The following is a 19,198-nucleotide window of genomic DNA, read 5'->3' on the forward strand; positions in this document are numbered from 1 at the left end:
TCAGAGTGCTCCCAGGCTCGTTCTAAATGCCTACAGCTCAGAGACCCCAACGCTGCTTCTTCCAGACTCATAACAAACTACTAATTTAACGGGTTCAAATGGTATTTGTCTCAACTCAGGGTGCATGTTGAAGGCTGAATCTCCAACAAGTTCACGACCTTGATTACAGAGTACCAATAACTAGTACAGACGTGGGCTCAAACCTGGTTTATTAAGTTCTTTGGTTAAATATTGTTTCTACATCTTTTCGGAGCATTATAAGAACAAAGATAATGGTATTTTATAGAAAGAATGAAAACATCTTTTGCTTTTTCAGAGCAAAGACTGAATTTACATTGTGCACTATTATAAATTCTTACAGTTAGGTCAGACTTATAAAAAGGTAGGGCTTTTGTTGTTGTTTGTTTTTAAAAATAGATTCTCCTGGGCCAGCTAACATCACTGTCCTGGGACCCAGACGCACAAGAGTCTCTGGATAAAGGCTGCTCTTGGCACATGGTCAGGGAAGGTGGTCAGCTCATCATGTCCAGACTGCATGGCTCGCTGCTGCCATCATTCCGCAGGGCCTCCGCCACATCTCTTCTGAAGACGGACAGGTTCTGGGTGAACCTGTGGAAAAGGAAGAAAGGCTGAGGGCAGTGGCAAGGGTGAGGCTGTGTGAGCCTCTGAACGAGAAAGCCACTGTGGAGCTCAGGACCTTGGAGAGCGCCCCGGATCCTGGTTGAGCTCTTTCCCCGCCTCCACCGCTCCCACTACTGTTAAGCCACCAACACCACCGCACCCCTCCCCCATCCCCTTTCCCTTCCGGAAAACAAGGGTTACCACCAGATACACTTGGACCATTTTGAGGGGCGTATTTCGTGGGTGTACTCTTTAAAACCTGTTTTTAAAAGTCAAATTACACATGGGTGGTAAGGAATATAAAAAGAATCAAAGCTTACGTGCCAGGCACTGTTTTGAGTTTATTTTTATTTTTATTTTTTTTAACTTTTTTTTTTTTTTAAGATTTATTTATTCATTTAGAGAGAGAGAGAGGCAGAAACACAGGCAGAGGGAGAAGTGGGCTCCATGCAGGAAGCCCAATGCGGGACTCGATCTGGGGTCTCCAGGATCACACCCTGGGCTGCAGGCAGTGCTAAACCACTGTGCCACCGGGGCTGCCCTGTTTTGAGTTTATATATAAATTCATTTAAACACCACAAGTCTTCTCAAAGGTAGGTATTTGTATTCTCATTTTGCAGATGAGAAAACCAGGCTAGATTACTTGGGTTCAAATCCTGACTCCACCCTTAGCTAGGTGATCTTGGATGAACACTTAACTTCTTGTCCAGGTCCTCAACTTGAGTAGCTACCTCATGGGTTTGTGCAAAGTGAGAATTTACCAAATCAGTTGGGACAATGCCTGTAAGTACTCAACATAGTGCATGGCACATGGAAAGCATCTGGTCCTCACTAGCTGTACTCACTTAAACAGGAGGGCTTTCTGACATCATTTCACAGAGCAGCTCAGGGAGTGGTACTCAAATTCCCAAGCCTCAGGTGAAGCAATGTCCCCTCCTCAGGTACCTGTGGTGTCCCCATTCATTGAGTCTCTTCTGCAGGCCTCAGAGGTTGCCCCTCTGCCTGACAGAGGATCGTAGCATGGGATGAGCAGTCAAGAGTGTGTCTACGGAGCCTATATGACTTGGTCTTGTATTGCCAGAGACCAGGCTAGTGACCCCACCACATGCGGCTGTGGTTACTAGGACTGATGCCTTGCACTTCAAATGATGAAGCATCTGAATATTACCAATTCTATTAAAGAATGGGGCAGGCAGCCCCCAACCCCCACCCATTGTTTGTTATTGTCTATTTCTTCCATTAGAAACTCTGTGAAGCAAAACCTGGAACAATTAGTTCACCACTAGTGTCTTCAATGCCTGGCACATAGTAGATGGTCAATAAAATTTTGTGCTCTAAATAAATGAATGGATGAAAGTGTACCTGATAAGTCTGGGTTCCTTTCATTTAGATCTCATTGGCAACTCTTAAAGGTTGGAAAGAGGGAGGAACTAATGTTTACTATGGCTCTTATGTCCTAGGCACTATGCTTCATTACATCCTGTCATTTAAGTGTCACAACCAGTTTTGTTGGTGAGAAAACAGAGGATCAGGGCAGCTGACTGCCTTATCCACTGTCACACAGCCTGTAGAGGGCAGGGATAAAATTTAAATTGGAGTCCATCTGACCTCAAAGCCTGTGCTTATTCAAATGCTGGGAAGCCTTTCCTTGACCTTCATAGCAGATCTGAGCTTTCCTTCTTTTGACCTTTGCAATGAGTTATATTTTATATCTTCTGTGGGACTGTAGAGTGTGTAAGGGCACAGGAATGCATTTCATTCATCTGTGCATCCCTATGCAGTGCCTAGGACTACATGTAGTGGTGCTTTAAAAAAAAAAAAGCAAGTACCCAGGAATATTTATTGGATGGAAATAAACTGAGTCTAGGATTACGAGGTTTCACATCAATGTGTGAGCTGTGCTCAGCACGATGCTGTCATTCTCCACAAGCCAGAGATGCCGAGCTCACCAGGCAGTGCTTACCTGTCTCTGTTCTTGATGGACAGGTTCTGCTCCACTCCTTCCATCAGGTTCCTGAAGCACTGGGCCAGGACCTCCTGCTTGGGGAGAGGCTGGCTGTTTATCAGGCTTGCCCTCAGTTCACTGAAATACTGTGGGGAGACAGAACAGCCTCAGGGCCCTGACTCCAAACCTGGGCCCCCAGGGAGCTGGGGGGGAGGGTCTCAGTGTTCCTCACTCTCAGAGAAGTCTCGGTCCAGGCCCACTTTGACTGTTAAGCCTTCAGAGAAAACCAAGGCAAGGGATACCTTTCTAGGTATAAACTGTACTGTTCCTTCTCATAGAAATCTCTTGCGATGATTATTCTACTGTTACAGAACAATTGGGGTCCTCTGTGGGGGACCAAGCACATGAAGGCCTTCCTGATTCTCATCTCCACTCATCACAGAAAGGATGAAAGAGGAAGTTCTTCCCCTCATCTAAAGCCGAGGGGAAGGACTTAAGAGGGAGAATTTGGGGTAACCGGAGGAGAGGCCCAGGGCTCTCTCAGGCTGCGTCATTGTCCAGGGCTTTAGTGACTCACTCCTCACACGTGCCCGGACTTTGTCACACGTCCCTGTCCCCTGGGTTAGGCGGGGTGGGGTCGCTTTGCTGAGGTGGGGCGGTAGGGGGGCTTGCTTTGTTCTGGGAGGGCCTTAAGGCACGAAGAAATGTACCTGTCATACCTAGTCACAAAGAACTGCACACCCCTTCTCCTCTGCTGGGGTCTGCAGCCTTTTATACACACACAAGCTCTCACGCAACACACAGCCCCTGATCACTGGAAACAGCTTAATTTCAGCACAAAGACAACATTTTGCCAGTCATGTGTTTATCCTTCCAAGCCCAAACAGCTTGATATTTAATTTCCATCATACATTAAAACAGCCCACATCAAAAACACACATAATTAATATGTAGTCAGACTAATACTTAAATACTATATATCAGAGGCATTACGCTTAAACCACAGTGTCTTCCTGAACAAGATTGGGAATGCACAAAACTACTTATTTTTCCCTTTTATAATGATGCAGTGACTCACACCAAATAGAAAATTATTAGTTTTTCATCCCAAACCATGAAATATTGCCTCCATCAGTAAAGTATAATATTGTGATGTCATAAGCTTTTTCTAAACACTGAATTTGCCCTTATTCCCTCTCAATCATTTTAAAAGAACTGCTCTCTTTTATAGAGCTTGGATTTAAATCACAATAACACCGAGGGAAGATGAATGACAGTGCTATTGAATGTGGCTAAAATTGGATACTTCAGCACAGGTGAATGATGAGACAGCTCTTCTCTTTTTGATATATTTTCTTCTTCTATTAGTTTCCTTCCAAGGCTGGGATTTCAGTTTGAATTTTAATGTATGCGGCTGCCTCTAATCTCACTGTCTTTCTCCCCAGTACTATCTTATTGTATAGACAATTCATTCTCCTGAGCAGTAATGCACTGTTCCTACTGACTGCTGGGGAGACAGGGGTGGGGTCAGGAAGCTGGAGGGCCTGGGAGGACGCCCAGGGTGGCGAGTGGACTTAGAAGCTGGAGACTTGTGCTCTCAGATGAAGGGTGCTTGAGTCCCTGAGGGGACTACTATCGTGTAGGTTAGTGGGGACCCCAAATAGAAGAGGGAGCCAAGCAAGGAGCAAAAAGATTTGTAGCTCAGAATTCCCCTGGAAATAGGGAAGGGGAGTGAGGGTGAGCTTGAAGCACTACTGAGCAAAACACCTGCACGATGACTAATGGGGGCGTTAGATTCTAGAAGTGCTGCTCTTGAGGCCTCCACTGATCTGACGCCTTTGGGGGAATATGGCCTTGCCCCTGAGTGCTCAAGGTCCCAGCTCAAGCTCTGTTGGTTCTTCTGTTCTTCTTGTCACAGCTTGGTCTGGTGTCTGACTTCTCCCTCCCCGCCAACTACCACCTCCTGTGGACCTTCCTGTAATCACACTCACCTTCTCGTTGAGCAGGATGAGCCCCAGAAGAGGCCTGGACACTGACCACTGGTTCCGACAGTCTTCAAAGACAATGATGTTCATGAGGACAGACATCATCTAGAAGACAGAGTCCAATGAAGACCTTGGCTCAGAGGTCTCCCCAATATCAGGTCTTTTATGTGCTCACCTTCTACCCTTACATCCTGCCAACAGCCATGGACAAAGAGCTTTGACTCTGTAAGCCTCTAATGCTGGGAACTCTTGGCCAAGAATCCCAGCTCCCTGAGGAAGAGTTACTACCACCAAAAGCTTTGGTGAGAACCTTCTGGGTGGGCAGAAGTCAGAAGTTACAGAGCTAAGAGGAGCAGTCCCTGCCTTTCAACCTTGCTATGCTTTCCTCCATGCAAGTAGCCAGGTAAAAGCCCAGCTCGCCTTCCTTCCTGACTCTCACTTCACCAGAGGTCAAGTTACAGAGGGACAACACCTCTTAGAGGGAAGGAGAAATGCGACATGTTCCATGTGACCTCAGAATATCCTGTTCCCTGCGGGCTCAGGCACATTTGTTCTTCATTCACTAATTCACTCACTTAGTTGCTTTGCTTTTATTTATTTTTGTTTTGAAAAAAAATTTTTTTAAACATCTTATTTATTTATTCATGAGAGACACAGGGAGAGAGAGAAAGAGAGAGGGAGAGAGACATAGGCAGAGGGAGAAGCAGGCTCCACTCAGGGAGCCTGATGTGGGACATGATCCCGGGACTCCAGGATCACGACTTGGGCCGAAGGCAGGTGCCAAACCACTGAGCCACCCAAGGATCCCCCTGCTTTGCTTTTACATGTACATACTCATCCATCTTAAATTCAAAGTCTGCAAGACACATAAGGGAGGTAAGATAACAGGTGTCTACTGCAACCTCTGTTCTGGAGGAACTAGAAGCATCCTGGGGCAGAGCACAGAGAGATACCCAGAAATCAGGCTGGGCCAAGTACAGTGGGCTAGCAGCAGATGGAGGAATGCTTCTGGATCTTTGAGGAGATGACAGGGAAGATTCCATAGAGAAGGTGCTGTTTAAGGAGAACATCATAAATGTGTTGTAAGCAGAGAAAGCAGTGAAAAAAGAGGTTTGGAAAAAAACAGAGTGTGGCTGGAGAGAAGGGAGGGGGTCCAGAGAAGCCAGACGCCAGGGCCAGGCTGGTAGGTCATGCTGGTGAGCCTGGACTTCATCCTGAAAAAGTGGGAGCCCATGATGGGTTTGTGGCAAAGGAGAGACACGTGCAGATCTGCACTTAAGCAAGATCCCCCTGGGGACAAGCATAACGTGTATGGCTGCGGGTGACTTAAAGGAGGAAGGCCAGGGTTGGGGCTGCAGGGGTTGGGCCAGTGGAAGTGAAGCGAGCTTCGCTCCCCTGCATGGAGCTGACGGTACACTTGCCTTTCCTTGGACTCTTTACCTCCCATCTCTAGTCCCGGTTCCACAGCACCAGAGCTCCTGTCCTCCAGAGAGTACAAGGGAAGTGGCAGTCATGTTGCAGAGCTACCACCCACATGACCCGACTGGGCTTTGGTGAAGTCTGCTCTTGTCCTCTGGCACTTCTGCAATCCAATCTGCCCAGTGATCTCAGGCCAGTTACGGAAGCTCTCCCTCTCTGTGTCAGTTTCATTAGCTATCAAGAGGGAAATAATAATCTAGCACAAGAATGTTCTGAGAATCAAAGGAGATGGTGGAAATAAAAAGTGTTGCAGAGAGTAAAGAGTGCCATAAAGATTTAAGGTATATGATAACAAGAGTAATGAGCATCTTTGTAGCTTGAAACATCCGCCATCCTATACATCATCATCATCCTAACAGTGAGGCTGGTTGCAGATGAAATCTGCCAATTTCACATTTACTGTATGTCCAGTCTCTCTGGGGAGAGGCTAGGTCTTAAGCCTGCCACGTTGAACATCCCTTGGAGATTACACATTTCCATGTACAATCTGACAAGCCACCCAAAGTCATAGAGCCACAAATTAAATTGACAACCAAAACTAACAGATCTATGGAGACAGTCTAAAATATTATGGGCTTCACAATCTGAAGGCAGAATGGATATTTTAATGGAAAAGATTAAAGTTAGAGGCACCAAACTCCTCCAGTAACTGACAAAGCATCCTGAAGTGATGTGCCAATTACTTTATACGGTTCTCCCGTGGATTCATTTGTCTGAATGCATGTATTTATGTCTGTAATAAGTAAGGAGATGTTTGAATAAAATGCTTTTCTAAAAATAAAGTTGGCTAAAATGTCTGATTTAAATTTTTTTTTTTTTTTTTTTTACTCTTCTAGAAAAAGGGAGATCAGTGAACAAATCTGCTCAAGTGGTATTGATGTAGCAGCTCATTTCCAGAACTCTTTTTTTTCTTCTTTCTAATAATCCAAAAGGGTTTGGGGGAAAAAGCACAAGCAATGTGGTGAATTCCTTTGGAGAAGCTCCCCCATCCCACTCTGGAAGAATACTGGGTGAAATGCTTAAGTACAGAATCCTGTTCCAGGTAATGCAAAATCTCTGGTAGAAGGCTCTCTGTGCTTAATGACACGAACACCTGAACACTGAAAGGAGAACCCTTGGCCACTCCGCAGCAGCGCACCCCAGGCTGCATGGAGTCACACAGCACCACAGGACTTAGTACAAGGAGTCCTATGAGCAGGACCCCCAGTCCCCCAACTTCTGCTCACTTCCTCTCCTGTTATAGGACGGCTGGCATGACCATTTCAGATTTGCCCAACCAAGGCTACATTTTCCAGGCCTTGGTCCAATAATACACATTATCCACTGTATTATCTCAAGTAGCTCTTCTACTCTACCAGGGAAGGGATCATTTGGGAAGAGGAGTTGTGTGGCTTGCTCCACTTAGAAAAAACCATAATCCACAATGCCTCAGCACTTTCTCCTTTCTTCTTCCCACAAGCTTCAGCATGAGTTTGTAGGAAATGTCTCTCAGTGAAACAAAACCAACATGGTGTGGTAGGGACGGGTTTTGGAGCCAGTCAGGAATGAAGCCAAATCTGGCCTTGCCACTTACCTAACCTAGGATGCTGGGCAAGTCAGTTACTTCTCTGAGCCTTTATTTCCATACATATAAAATGAGAGATTATAGGAACTACTCTGAAGGGCTGCTATGAGGACTGACTTCCTTCATCTGTGTCAAACATTTTGTACTGCCTGCCACATAGTAGGCACTCAATAATTATGAGCAACTATGGTTTCCCTCTGTGGTGTGAACTAATGGAATTTCAGGGCTCAAGGAATCACCCCATTTCATGTCTTGATTATGTCCAGATAAATGAGATTACAGTCTCCTCACAATTATCTAACATCACTGAGAGTTGCAGTCAAAAAATAAGCCACCATAGGAAATAGTCCCCAAACCATCCATATTTGGTCTGGCACATGAATTAGCATGGAGTCTGAATGACAATGTTTCTGCTGTTCTGAAAACTTGTCATCTTCCAAGTCAAACACAAAGCTACTACAAATACCTGACCTGGAAAGGTAAGACAACGTAATGTGTCATCTGGATCTCTGTTCGCCCCTTGGCCCCTCTCCTATGCTTCTACTCTAAGATGCTTTGGGCACAAGCCTGAAGCACAGTGGGCCCTGCAACCCAGATATGCTGGTCACACTCTCCCAGTGGCAAGGTGGTGACCACACGCTCTCGCGTCAGGAGCTTCCTGTTCACCTCCTGCTGATGTAGAATAAGCAAAGATGTGGTTTGTATTGAATGCTTTGCTGCTACATGGTGAGCGTGTACACTAAGGAAGTTGGAGGCTCAGTGGTAGAAGCTGTGCAGAGCAGGATGGCTGCAGTCACATGGCCCAAGTGAGTGCACGGTGATGACTGGTAGTGAGACTAGTCTGTAAACCCCGGGGTACTGCGACCATGAGGGACTGTTCTCTGTTTCCCTGGTGCCCGGCATGGCATCTGGCACATATCAGAAGCTTAGAAAATAATACCTGAATAAAAGTATGAATACATGAATGAATGAATGGGAAAGGATGAATGAACTATCAACAGTGAAAGTATAAAGAGCTGAAGAACATTTTGAAAAGGGATCGTATAAAAAACAGAGAGTTCTAGCTTCAATCTCTGGCTAACAACCGAGAAGGGTAAATACCTAAATTAGTACACTGTTCATTTCCAAGGCTCTTGCCTCTGTGTGCAGAGCCTGAGAACCCTCCTAAGCCCCTGGTGTCCCTCCAGCCAGCAGCTCCTGGGGAGAGCCCTCGGGGGCGCTACCAAGGCTGAAGGCTAACCCCCGGTCTTCTCTACCCACCAGCACTTGCACCTAAGAGAAGCTGTGCCCGATGAGTCTTCTCATTGCCCAACTGTCCTAACAGTTGTTGCTTATGGAGAGCCTTCTGGGTGCTCAGCACTCTGTTTGGCACATGCATATGCTGTCTCTAACCCTCAGCCAAACTTGAAGGAGGCATTATCATCACTCTGTAGACTAAGGATCTGAGGTCCCCAGTCAGTAAGCTGCTTGCACGAGGCATCAGGCTACCAGCTATCAGGAAGTGAGGGACAACCCAGGTTTGCGCACGGGTCTGCCTGGGGCCAGAGGCCATGCCTGCAAAATCACGCCAGCCTGCTGCCTGCCACTGTTGGGCTGTTCGCGAGCACAGCAGTGGTGATGGGGCAGTGTATCTGGCTCCTGCTGTGGACTGCTGGAGCACTGATGCTGGGGGAGGGAGGCTCACTTCTGGGCACGGCTCATTCGGGCACCTTCCCAGGTATGATGCCCACATACGTCTCCCCTGCTCAGCCCCCCTGCCACCTGCTGAAGAGTCAGGCAGCTGCTGCAATCCCTGCAATTAGAATCCAGGGCAGCAATTCCTAGAGAGTTTGCCGATCTTCCTGCCTCCTACCTAAAGCTTGTATAAATGTGGTTAATGTATTTTCAGACTCTCAAGATGAACAACTGTAGACATAATTAATAGATTGTCTCTGGAAAATGGTCCATTGAATGTTTTTCTAAAAATAACAATTTCCCTCCCACCAAAAGTACCATGTACACAGTAATTTAAATTAACATCATTGAAAACATTAGTAAATTAAGCTAATTTCCTTTGAGTTACAATGTACCCTACAAGGTGAACACTTTTCACTGTCAGTGTTCTTAGAGCATATTGAATAATGTAACTAAAAACTATTCCACAGAGTTCTAAGAAATAACTCTAACCCTCCTTCTGGCTCCCGGCCTATATCAGAAAGACAAGAACCTGAACCTGGAGTGATGCTATGAGCCCTGACACTGCAGGGACCAAAGCCTTGGTCTAGTGAGGGAAATCCAGCTCTTTCATCTCTAGCCTAGCCTCTTCTTTCAGGGTCATGTTCATTTCAGGTATACTGCAACTCTGCTGCCTGTTGATTGGGGATATGGAAGATGGGAATGGGATAAGAGTCATCTGTCTTGTCTGAAAGATGGTAGAAAGGGGGCCTGAGAAGGAGGCTTTGATTTGACAAAAGGACAGCCAGAGAAAAGGTGAGGGCCATGGATGAAGCCCCCCTGTGTCTGAATCTAAATGGGAGTGGGGGAGGAAGACAAAGCAAGGATGGTCAGGGTTGTGCCCAAGATGGTGTATCTGCAGAATGAGGGGTCTTAATCCATTAGGTAAGGAGCCTTAATGGGAGAGGAGTAGAATATAAAATTATCTGCATCTCTGGCCAAGCTAGATTGTTTTTGATTTTGATACAATGAGCTGATGATATTTTGAGGAGCGACCAATGATAAACGGACCCAAAACTGAAGAGCTGCTCCTGAGTCTCTGGAATCTCTTGGTACATGTAATTGGCCTTTTCAGAAGCCCAAGAAGACAGGAGGGGAAAGGCTGTCCCTAGCTCAAAGCAACGAAATAAAAACAGGATTGCCTGGATAGTGCAGTAGGATCTGAAAAGGCAGAGAAACCTCTTACCCAGCTTCACAGTAATTTCTCCGGAGCCCCATGCCCAGGATGGAGATCCAGGATCTGAGAGAATCTGAATGCTGCCGAAGGAGGAAAAGCTTCCAGGTTCTCAGTGCTTGTGGAAGTAAGGGAGTTACTGTCATTACCGAGTGCTGTTCCTGAGGCCACGTGCACAGCAGATATTGAAATGTGATCCTCCTCAAATTAGATACTACTCATCTTTAGGGAAAAAGAATCAATTGTTCTCTTCGTCTGCTGTCGACCGATGTGATATTAGCGGAATGTTATGAAAAATGAAAGCAAGACAAATAAGCATATATTTTCCTGCCTGGATTAACTAAGCCTCACCATCTATGTTACATTAAATCTTTTAATATCTGTACATATTAAGCGCTTTCCTAAATACCTATTGTGTCTTTACAGCATAATAATAGTACCAAGTATTTAGCACTTTAAATGAAAAAAAAAAATCGAACAAAATGCAAGATACAGTGAACCTCTTTTTTTTTTTTTTAAAGAAACGATTGCAATCAATTATAGGTGATCCATTCTCCTTTGGAAAGTCATTTGGGAGTCCTGCCTACTTGGCCTTTACAGAATGCTAGCTTTGCTCTTGAACTAAAAAAAAAAAAAAAAAAAAAAAAAAAAAAAAAAAAAAAAAAGCAAAAAATCCTTTTACCAATAAAAGTATAGCAGGGCTGGTTAACTAAGCTGTTTTTGGTCCTGAATTAGCAGTGCGTATTTCCACATCTAATCCAACATCACTCTCTTCCCCCACCCCCTCCTACACAAAGTTAAAGGATGCTTTTTCTCCAAGTGATAAATTGCCTAGGATATTAAAAAAAACCTCTTTCATCCACTGTAAAATCTAAGGAAACACACAACCTAGTTTTGCTGGTGTCTCAATTTTCTCCATTACCAACATTACCCCTAGTTCTGAAAACATTCATTTTAATCATAGTTTATTGGAGAAAGAATTACCTGCCAGTCTTCTGGCTTATAAGAAAGAAGATAAAGTTGGGATGAAACTTCAGGATTAATTAATTGAGAGTACTGCATGTAATGTCTCTACTCTGAACGTTACAGTGCACATCACAATGAAAACAGTTTTATTTTCCATGGTTGAAATAAATTATAATAAATAATTCATTTCAATGGCAGAGATGTACTGGAGAGCAAGAGCAACAAAATTGACTACGCTACACTGTGAGTCTCATTCTTGAATCTTCATTATCCATTTGAAACTTTTTACGAGTAGTAAATCATATTTCAAGTGGCTGCAGATCTCATAAAGCAGCTTGCTGCATTAAAATAAAACCAGAAATCCTGGGGCACTGGAAGTCTGCAGGGTTTGCCACTCAGCACAATTTGGGAAACTCTTTCTCACTCTGCTCTTGCCAGCATCAAACAGAACACTTTTCCATTTGATGTAAAAATTAAACATCACTTGTCAAAAGGATCATCAACAATTCCTCTTGGTGGGAATGTTGGGAAAATCTGTATGTAGAGAAATAGCCTTCACCTCCAAAGACATTTTTCCTCTAATTTTTATTCCCAAATGAATGAGTGCCACACAACCAGGTTCTAGAACCTCTAATGACCTCTACTGGCCTCTGGGGGCCCCTAAATTAGCAAAAATGTGTTCAAGCTTTAGAAAGGGGGGCACATGTGCTAGGTGTCTGCCTAAAAAGACCAGTCTATCTTCCTAGGATGGGTGATATTTAACTTGAACCTTAAAAGATGCATGTAAGCATCAGCAGGGAAGAAGGATGTATTAGGAAGATGAAATAAAATGAGGAAAGACAAAGCAGACAGGGCTTGGGATGTCTGAGGAACAGCTAGCCCCTGTTTAGGAAATTTTCTTTTGAGTAGAAAGGAGCAGAGCTGAGGGCGGGGAGCTGAAGGCTGGGCCGAGTCCAGGCTCTAAAGGTCTTCACAGTCACACTCAATGCAGAAATGAGTCTGGGCCAGTACATTAAAGGGCAGCCTTCAAAGGATTTCTGAATAATGCTGAACTCCGGCATCTAGAACAATGACTGATGGGAGACTGGAACAAGGCAAAAAAGGTAACATGTTGAGATACTACTGCAAAAGTCCAGTGGAGAGATGGTGAGGGCCCCAGCAAGTCTGGTAGCAGAGACAGAGAGGAGTGGTCAGAAGCCTTGAGAGCATATTCCATTTTCTTCCCAGGCAACGAGATCTTTCCAAGAAATATAACCTGCCACTGAGGCTGTAGATAGAGTCAGAGCTTTAAGAGCATGGCCTCCAATTCAAGACTGCCCATGGAGAGAAGGGGCTGGGTGCTAGATGGCCCCTGGAGCGCTAAGTGCGGTGGAGAGGCTGCTGTCGTCTCACAGACCCACGGTCCAACAGTGAACTCGGAAAATAAGGAGCAGTGAAATGAACCCCAACCAGCGTACATATATATGCATGCTGGGGAAGACTCCAAGCATGTTTATATTAAATATTCAGTGATAAAGTAAACTCTAACTGAGGCCATTCAGAATCAGGGAAGGGAGTGGGAAATAGCATGCTACTTTATTGAACAGTCATCACAACAGTTCCCAATGAATATCGTATTTCAAAACAGAGCAACATCAGGCATAATGGCACGAGGGCATCTCATGCAGTCATCCAAGCAGAGTGCAATGAATATTGTATTTCATAATAAATATATTATCCTTACAGTAGGAGGTTCAATGTTTCATTGTCTCTCATCTGTCACTACATTCTCCCTGATTTCCTGAAGGGATTTAGTTAGATGGACCTAAAAATCTTCATAACCAACAGTGGAGGATTATTTTACTTATTATGTTCAAATGATTTTGTGTGGGTCGAAAAAAGTATTTTTGTGGCACATTCACAGGGCCCTCGGAAGCATTTTCCATTAAAGATTAGTCTAGAGTTTTTGTTTAAACCACAGAGGACAGCAGGCTGCCTTTCAGATTTGAGGGTTTTTATTTATAGTTGTCTAAATGGCAGAGAGTGCTGGCCAGGAGGCCAAGGAGATGATTCAAATACGTTATTGAGATTTGGAAGCTCGTTTGTCCTAATAATTATCTAGGAAGCCTAAGGAATGATAGGAATAGAATGCTGTTCCTTGACTTATTCAGACATTGCCTGACCACCCGCTTTGTGCCAAGCTTTGTGTCACACCCTGGGGACACAGAGATGAACAAGACACAGTCCCAGCCCTCAAAAGAGCTCACAGTCAAGTCGTGAAGGAGATACAGTTTATAAACCATGACAACACAGCATAGCAAGTGCCACAAGCAGAAGCTTGCACTGAAGGCTCTGAGAGCCCAGAAGAGGCTGATGAACTCTGCCTGGGGGTGGGGGACAGGCAAGGAAGGCTTCACAGGTGACATGTGGAGCTGTCGTAGAGAATAAGCAAGACAGGCAGATAGGCTGGAAGAAGGCTGGGTAGGTGCAAAGGTCCGGAGAAGTCTTTGGGGAACGACGAGTGGTTCTGCGGGACTGGACAGGGTGTGGAGGGGGTGGCGGTGGCAGGGGAGGCTGATTAGGTAGGCAGGGACCAGGTCTTGCGAAGGGCCTTGTACTGGGTGCTACAAAGCATGGGCCTTAACTTTCAGGCAATGGGGTGCTATTCAAGTTAAATGAAGCTGGTGGTGACACAGAAGACAGGGAACCTGCTGGTGGAGCCCCTCTCCAGATGGTCTGATGCTTTAGGAGGCCTGGGCCCTTGGACTTCCCTAAGAAAATGCAGCTTGGTTCCTATTGCAGGACTGGGAGACCACAGACACAGAAGGATACCTGCTTGGCTCCTGCACCTCGCTCAGGCTGGATCTCCCCTCCCTCTTTGTTGGCTCTGTTGCCAAAACCCTGAGAAATGGCACTGCCACTATTTCCCTTGGCCCACAGCACGTAACTTACTAGTGTCCTCTGTCAGGAACGGTTCTCTTTGTCAGGAAGCTTTTTATTGATGTTCAACCTTCATTTTCCCTTTCTTAATAATATCCCATTATGCCAATACTCCATTGTGCCATGCTAAGTAATTCCCTTTCCTCTTTGGCATTTACATCTTCCAAGTATTTATAGACTTATCAAATGCCCCATTTAGTTGTCACTTAGGCAGGCTATACATATTTAGCTTCTTTAATCTGGCCCCATAAACCAGGCCTTCCATTCTCCTAAATCACTCGAGTTCCCTTCCTCCAGGTTTCTGTCAATTTGTTTCCAGCCTCCCCATGATGCAGGGGGCTCAGGGAAAAAAGATGGGGTTGGGGAGGGAGGGTTTGCTCCTTCTGTGGGACAAGAACACATCATTTGTGGAGGGCAGAGCTTCTCCCTTAACGTGCAGACTCCAATATAGGCCAGGCCTCTGGCGGAGGCTATGAGCCCCTCTTGTTATGTACTAGGTTTCTTTCACCTGCACATGTTTCAAGTCACTAATGTTCTACTATCAGTGCTTGCTATGTGCTAGGTGCACATAGGCAACACATACATATTACATGCTTACTATGCACTAGGTGCCGTGCCAGGGGCTTCTCCCTCCCTCTTTTCCTCTCCATTTTCATTTCTCACACTTATTCAATGGTCAAAGCATTACTGAGAGCCTACTGTGTGCCAGGCATTGTGGTATGGAATTGAATAAAATGTGATCCTTCTGGCCTTAAGAAGCTCAAGGAGCCCAAGTATTTATCAATCTCTTACTGTCCACCCATCAAGTCATTTCCTTCTAATCCTAAAGGGTCTTTGAGAAATCATCCCTAAATGCACTTAACTCTAATTGACGCTTTTAGTTCCCTGAGTGGAACTTCTTCATCCTATCTAAAACTAGATGCCACATTAAGTATGGGCATTAACACAGAGCTCTTGCTGAGGGTTTTCTTTCTGGTGCATCTCTCTGGGGCCTGCGAGAATTCTCTCTAGGCCTTGCACTTCTCATTGCTCCTTCTTGGCAGTTTACTTCACATTCCTTATTCGCATGGCCTCAACTAAGTATGCACTTAAACGTTTTTCTTTTCCATGGTAGCAGTGTTCAAAGTTATGGGGCAGGCTGAGGAATGACAGAAAGGGGAAGAGTGAAGATGATGGGTCTTGGGTAAAGTCTTGGGAACTCTAGGCATAACCTCAGGAATGACTAGTTCAATTACCTGAGCCTGGGGGCCAGTTCCAGTGAGGCTGAGGACTACCCTGGTTGAGGTGTTGATATGTTGATAGAGGTAAAATAAATACCCCAAGGATACAGTTAGGAAGTAGCATAACTGGTATTTGAAGCCAGGTGCATGGACTGCAGAATTGGTCTGCTCTGATTGTTGTAAAGCAGAAAGTCTTCACAAATACAGAATTAGAATTAGCAAATCAAACTCTGAAAGGAAGATGGAATTTCCTCAGTCTGAAAGCACTGTCTATAGCTTCCTAAGTATCACGAGATGAAGAATTAACATGCAAGAGTTGCATTCTTGATTGCAAAGCAAGCTACAAAGTAGCAGTGACTCATGACAGGCCAGAGGATTTGGGAATCTTTACCTTGTTCTGTAAGTAGTGATCAGACTGTAATCAAATAAGAAGTTTTCTTGAACATATTAGATGAACTTGTAGCCTCACCAATGGTTGCTGCTGGTTAAATTCTCCAAGAATTAAGACAGAAAATGAATATGAAAGTTCAGTTCACAACTCTAGCATACTAATATGCTTTGGGAAAATTTCCCATTATTTACCCTTCAAGTATATGAAAAACCAGTAATAACTGTAAAATGAATAAATCAAGCCATCATTAAGCTGACTCTAACTTTATACAGTACCATTCTTTCAAGAAACTCACAAAGCTTCTCATACCATTCACAATGTCACTTGGAAGGATAAAGGCTAGAGAAATGCCAGCAAAGAAGAGTAGGTTAAAGCCCTGGTAAGGTAAAAGCTATGTGAGATCTAGAGACAAAAAGCCTTAGTATAGTCTCGGTACTGCTATTTTATTGTTTTTTTTTCTGACTTTTGGACAAGTTATTTGCCTAAGATATATATATATATCAATGGAAAGAGTCCTGAAGCTTATTTTCATTCTTGCCATCACAAGGTCAAATGTCTAGGGTGTGTAGGAAAAGTCAGTTTGGAGCCAAGAATCAAATCCACATTACACTGTAACCCACCTCCCCCCAACTAGTGAAGGTTTGTAATCTTGAGAATGTGTATAGCACAAGGAACTCTAAGAAAGGTAGAACACATGTGTGGGACTAGGAAGACCTAGGTAATTTCGCTGAAGTCACGGCCTAGAAAGGACACTTTTCACATTTATATGTATGAACAGCAGGGATATGTTCTCCTTAGGGGACATAAACAAGTTACTGGTACCTGTACGTTGTTTTTCAAGTTTTACATATTTACTAAATCCCTTTTCTGTGTTAAGTGAGTCTATACTCATTGTCCATTTTGTCCTCACACTTCCCTGAGTCAGGAATCTTTTGGCTGTGAGGACAGCAACTACCACAGACAAAACTCAGGTCTAAATGGGGTGACCTGAGGATCCCTGGATTAGGCAGTGCAGCTGGGTCACTCGGTGGCCGGGAAGGCCCCAGGAAGGCCTGTGGAGTCTTTCTCAGTCTTTCTCTGGCCTCCTTCAAGATCCTCCCAGCATGCCAGCTAAGTTTTTCTCTTGTCATCGACTTCTCTGCGCAATGCAGCAGGGGACAGCAGCCACATGGCTCTTGGTTTTTCAAGTCTTCAAGTCAAGTGAAGACCAGAGGCTGACCAATAACTTCTAAATGCCAGTTTCTAAGTCCAGGGAAGAAGACTCAGTGAGCCAACCTGGGTCAAGTGCTTACTTCTTGTCTAATCAGTTTTCAAAGGAAGGGCCCTTGGCTTAATCAAGGATTGACCCATGAATGAATGTGGGGTGTCCCACCCTGCTCCCTCCTGTTCTACCAATCCTGTCTCTAGGTCAAATAGTATTGTATAGTAGTTAAGAGCACAAGGTGCTGCTACTTAGAAGCTGCATGATAGTGACTGAGCTCCCCGACTTCTTGAAGCCGCAGTTATGATATTTTGATTGTAAAATGTAGAAAAGAGTATCTGCCTCACAAAGCAGTGCAACTTTATGAATACAAATACAAATATGAATAAGAAATACATATATAAAAGCACTTAGAACAGAGCCTAGCATATGATAATTATTTCCACTTCTTTCTCATCATAATCATTCATCACCACCATCATCTGAGTCTGAGGTTGCTCCTCCATAGTGACCTCTTAGGTCTTAGCAACCCTGCAGGAAATAAGGCTTCTATTACAGGATGGAGGGAAAGTCTAGATCTTTAAGAAGGAGGTGTGGAAGTTCTTTCACTTCGGGGTGGTAGGGTGAGGATGCACTTCTAACTTAATCTTTTCTGGTCAAGATAATTAGCTTCTTTGTGATGTCCATACAAGTTGGGGATCTTTCTGGTGAGCCCTGGGATGGCTTGGGTGTGACACAGGAAGATGGCCTCAGGTGTCATATTCACGTGTCACAGAAACACTGCTCAGAGTAGAAAGACTGCACTTGTGTTATAACTTGGGGAGTGCTAATCCTGGATAACTTCTGTTTGTGAAATAGACTAACTGCTGTTACCTGCACTGTGTCAGCATAAAAAGATATCATCTGCAGAATTTGTGAGAGCAGACAAAACCATCCTTTTAGAACACAGATTATGAAGGTGCCTGCGTGGCTCAGTCGTTTAAGTGTCTGACTCTTGATCAGTTTATGATCTCAGGGTCTTGAGATTGAGCCCTGCATTAGGCATGGAACCTGGTTAAGATTATCTCTCTCTTTCCCTCCCCTGCCCCCCATCCTGTACACGTACACACATGCTCTTGCTCTAAAAAAAAAAAAAGAAAAAGTAGAAGAAAACAGATTGTGAGCACTTCCCTAGAGTTTGTGTCAGTATTTGATCTATAGATTAGAAATTTTCCTTGCAAAGGCTTTCAAAAAGGATACATTTAGGGAACTTTTAATTTATAATGATAGCCAATTATGCCAATCACCATTAATGAAGAGGCTGAAAACTATCTTGCTTGCCATTTGCCATACTGAGTGAAGGATTTGTTATTAGCATGCCTAATTATTTTGGGTGAAACCTGTGTAAAACTGCATTTTTTTCCATATGCAATGTTCTCTATCTGTTTTATATGAATATGAAGGTAAAGGTATGGCTGTTGTTCATCTTTTACAACTCCTTTGCTATTCTGAGAACATTTGCTGCAGACTACATAGCAAAACTGGGCTCAACTGTAGATAAAAGAACAGTGACAGATTGCAGTCACTTTAATTCATAAAGAAAATACTTGGAGCCCCTGGGAATGCTGAATCAAGCCACTAGCACCCAATGACTTCATGCTAAGTCACAAACTACATCATATATTTTAGGTGAAATACAAAACTAATGGACATGTGACTTACTTATTTCAAATTCTTCTTTATGAAGAGCTGGCTCTTTTTCTTTTTTCTAGCTCTTTGGAAAACATTATACTTCCCCTATTCTATAAACATACAAATATAATTGTAAAATGACATCATTCTGTTTTCATTTAATTACCCTTGAAATGCTTTCTATTTAATATTCATTACTCAAAAGCTAATTTAAAAGAGAAAGAGATGCGACTTATTAAAAAAGATGTACTGTCATTCACAGCAATAGTTATCTAATATACAGAAGTTAATAAAGCAGATTAATCTACAAGTCCCTTTAAGCCATTCTTGAGTTTTGAACAACTGCCTC

The 19,198-nt window shown here is 44.1% G+C and overlaps 1 protein-coding gene across 13 annotated transcripts in view; it reads right to left on the reverse strand.

Moving 5' to 3' along the window:
• Window positions 1–192: 192 nt before the first annotated feature.
• Window positions 193–19,198, reverse strand: part of RANBP17 (RAN binding protein 17) — a 310,517-nt gene continuing 291,511 nt past the window's right edge. For 8 of the 13 annotated variants that reach the window (XR_012001183.1, XR_012001182.1, XM_072756618.1 and 5 more), the window contains 3 exons: window positions 4,558–4,656; window positions 2,585–2,712; window positions 193–609 (listed from right to left, as the gene is read on the reverse strand). Coding sequence is in view for 11 of the 13 variants with exons in the window: in XM_072756618.1 (XP_072612719.1) it covers window positions 513–609; window positions 2,585–2,712; window positions 4,558–4,656 (324 nt within the window). In the remaining 2 variants the exon portion in view is untranslated. The remainder of the gene's footprint in view (window positions 610–2,584; window positions 2,713–4,557; window positions 4,657–19,198) is intronic. The other 5 variants (XM_072756619.1, XM_072756617.1, XM_072756615.1 and 2 more) reach the window with 1 other exon arrangement.

The sequence above is a fragment of the Vulpes vulpes genome, chromosome 4 (genome assembly GCF_048418805.1).
Source record: "Vulpes vulpes isolate BD-2025 chromosome 4, VulVul3, whole genome shotgun sequence".
NCBI classification, from domain to species: Eukaryota; Metazoa; Chordata; class Mammalia; order Carnivora; family Canidae; genus Vulpes; species Vulpes vulpes.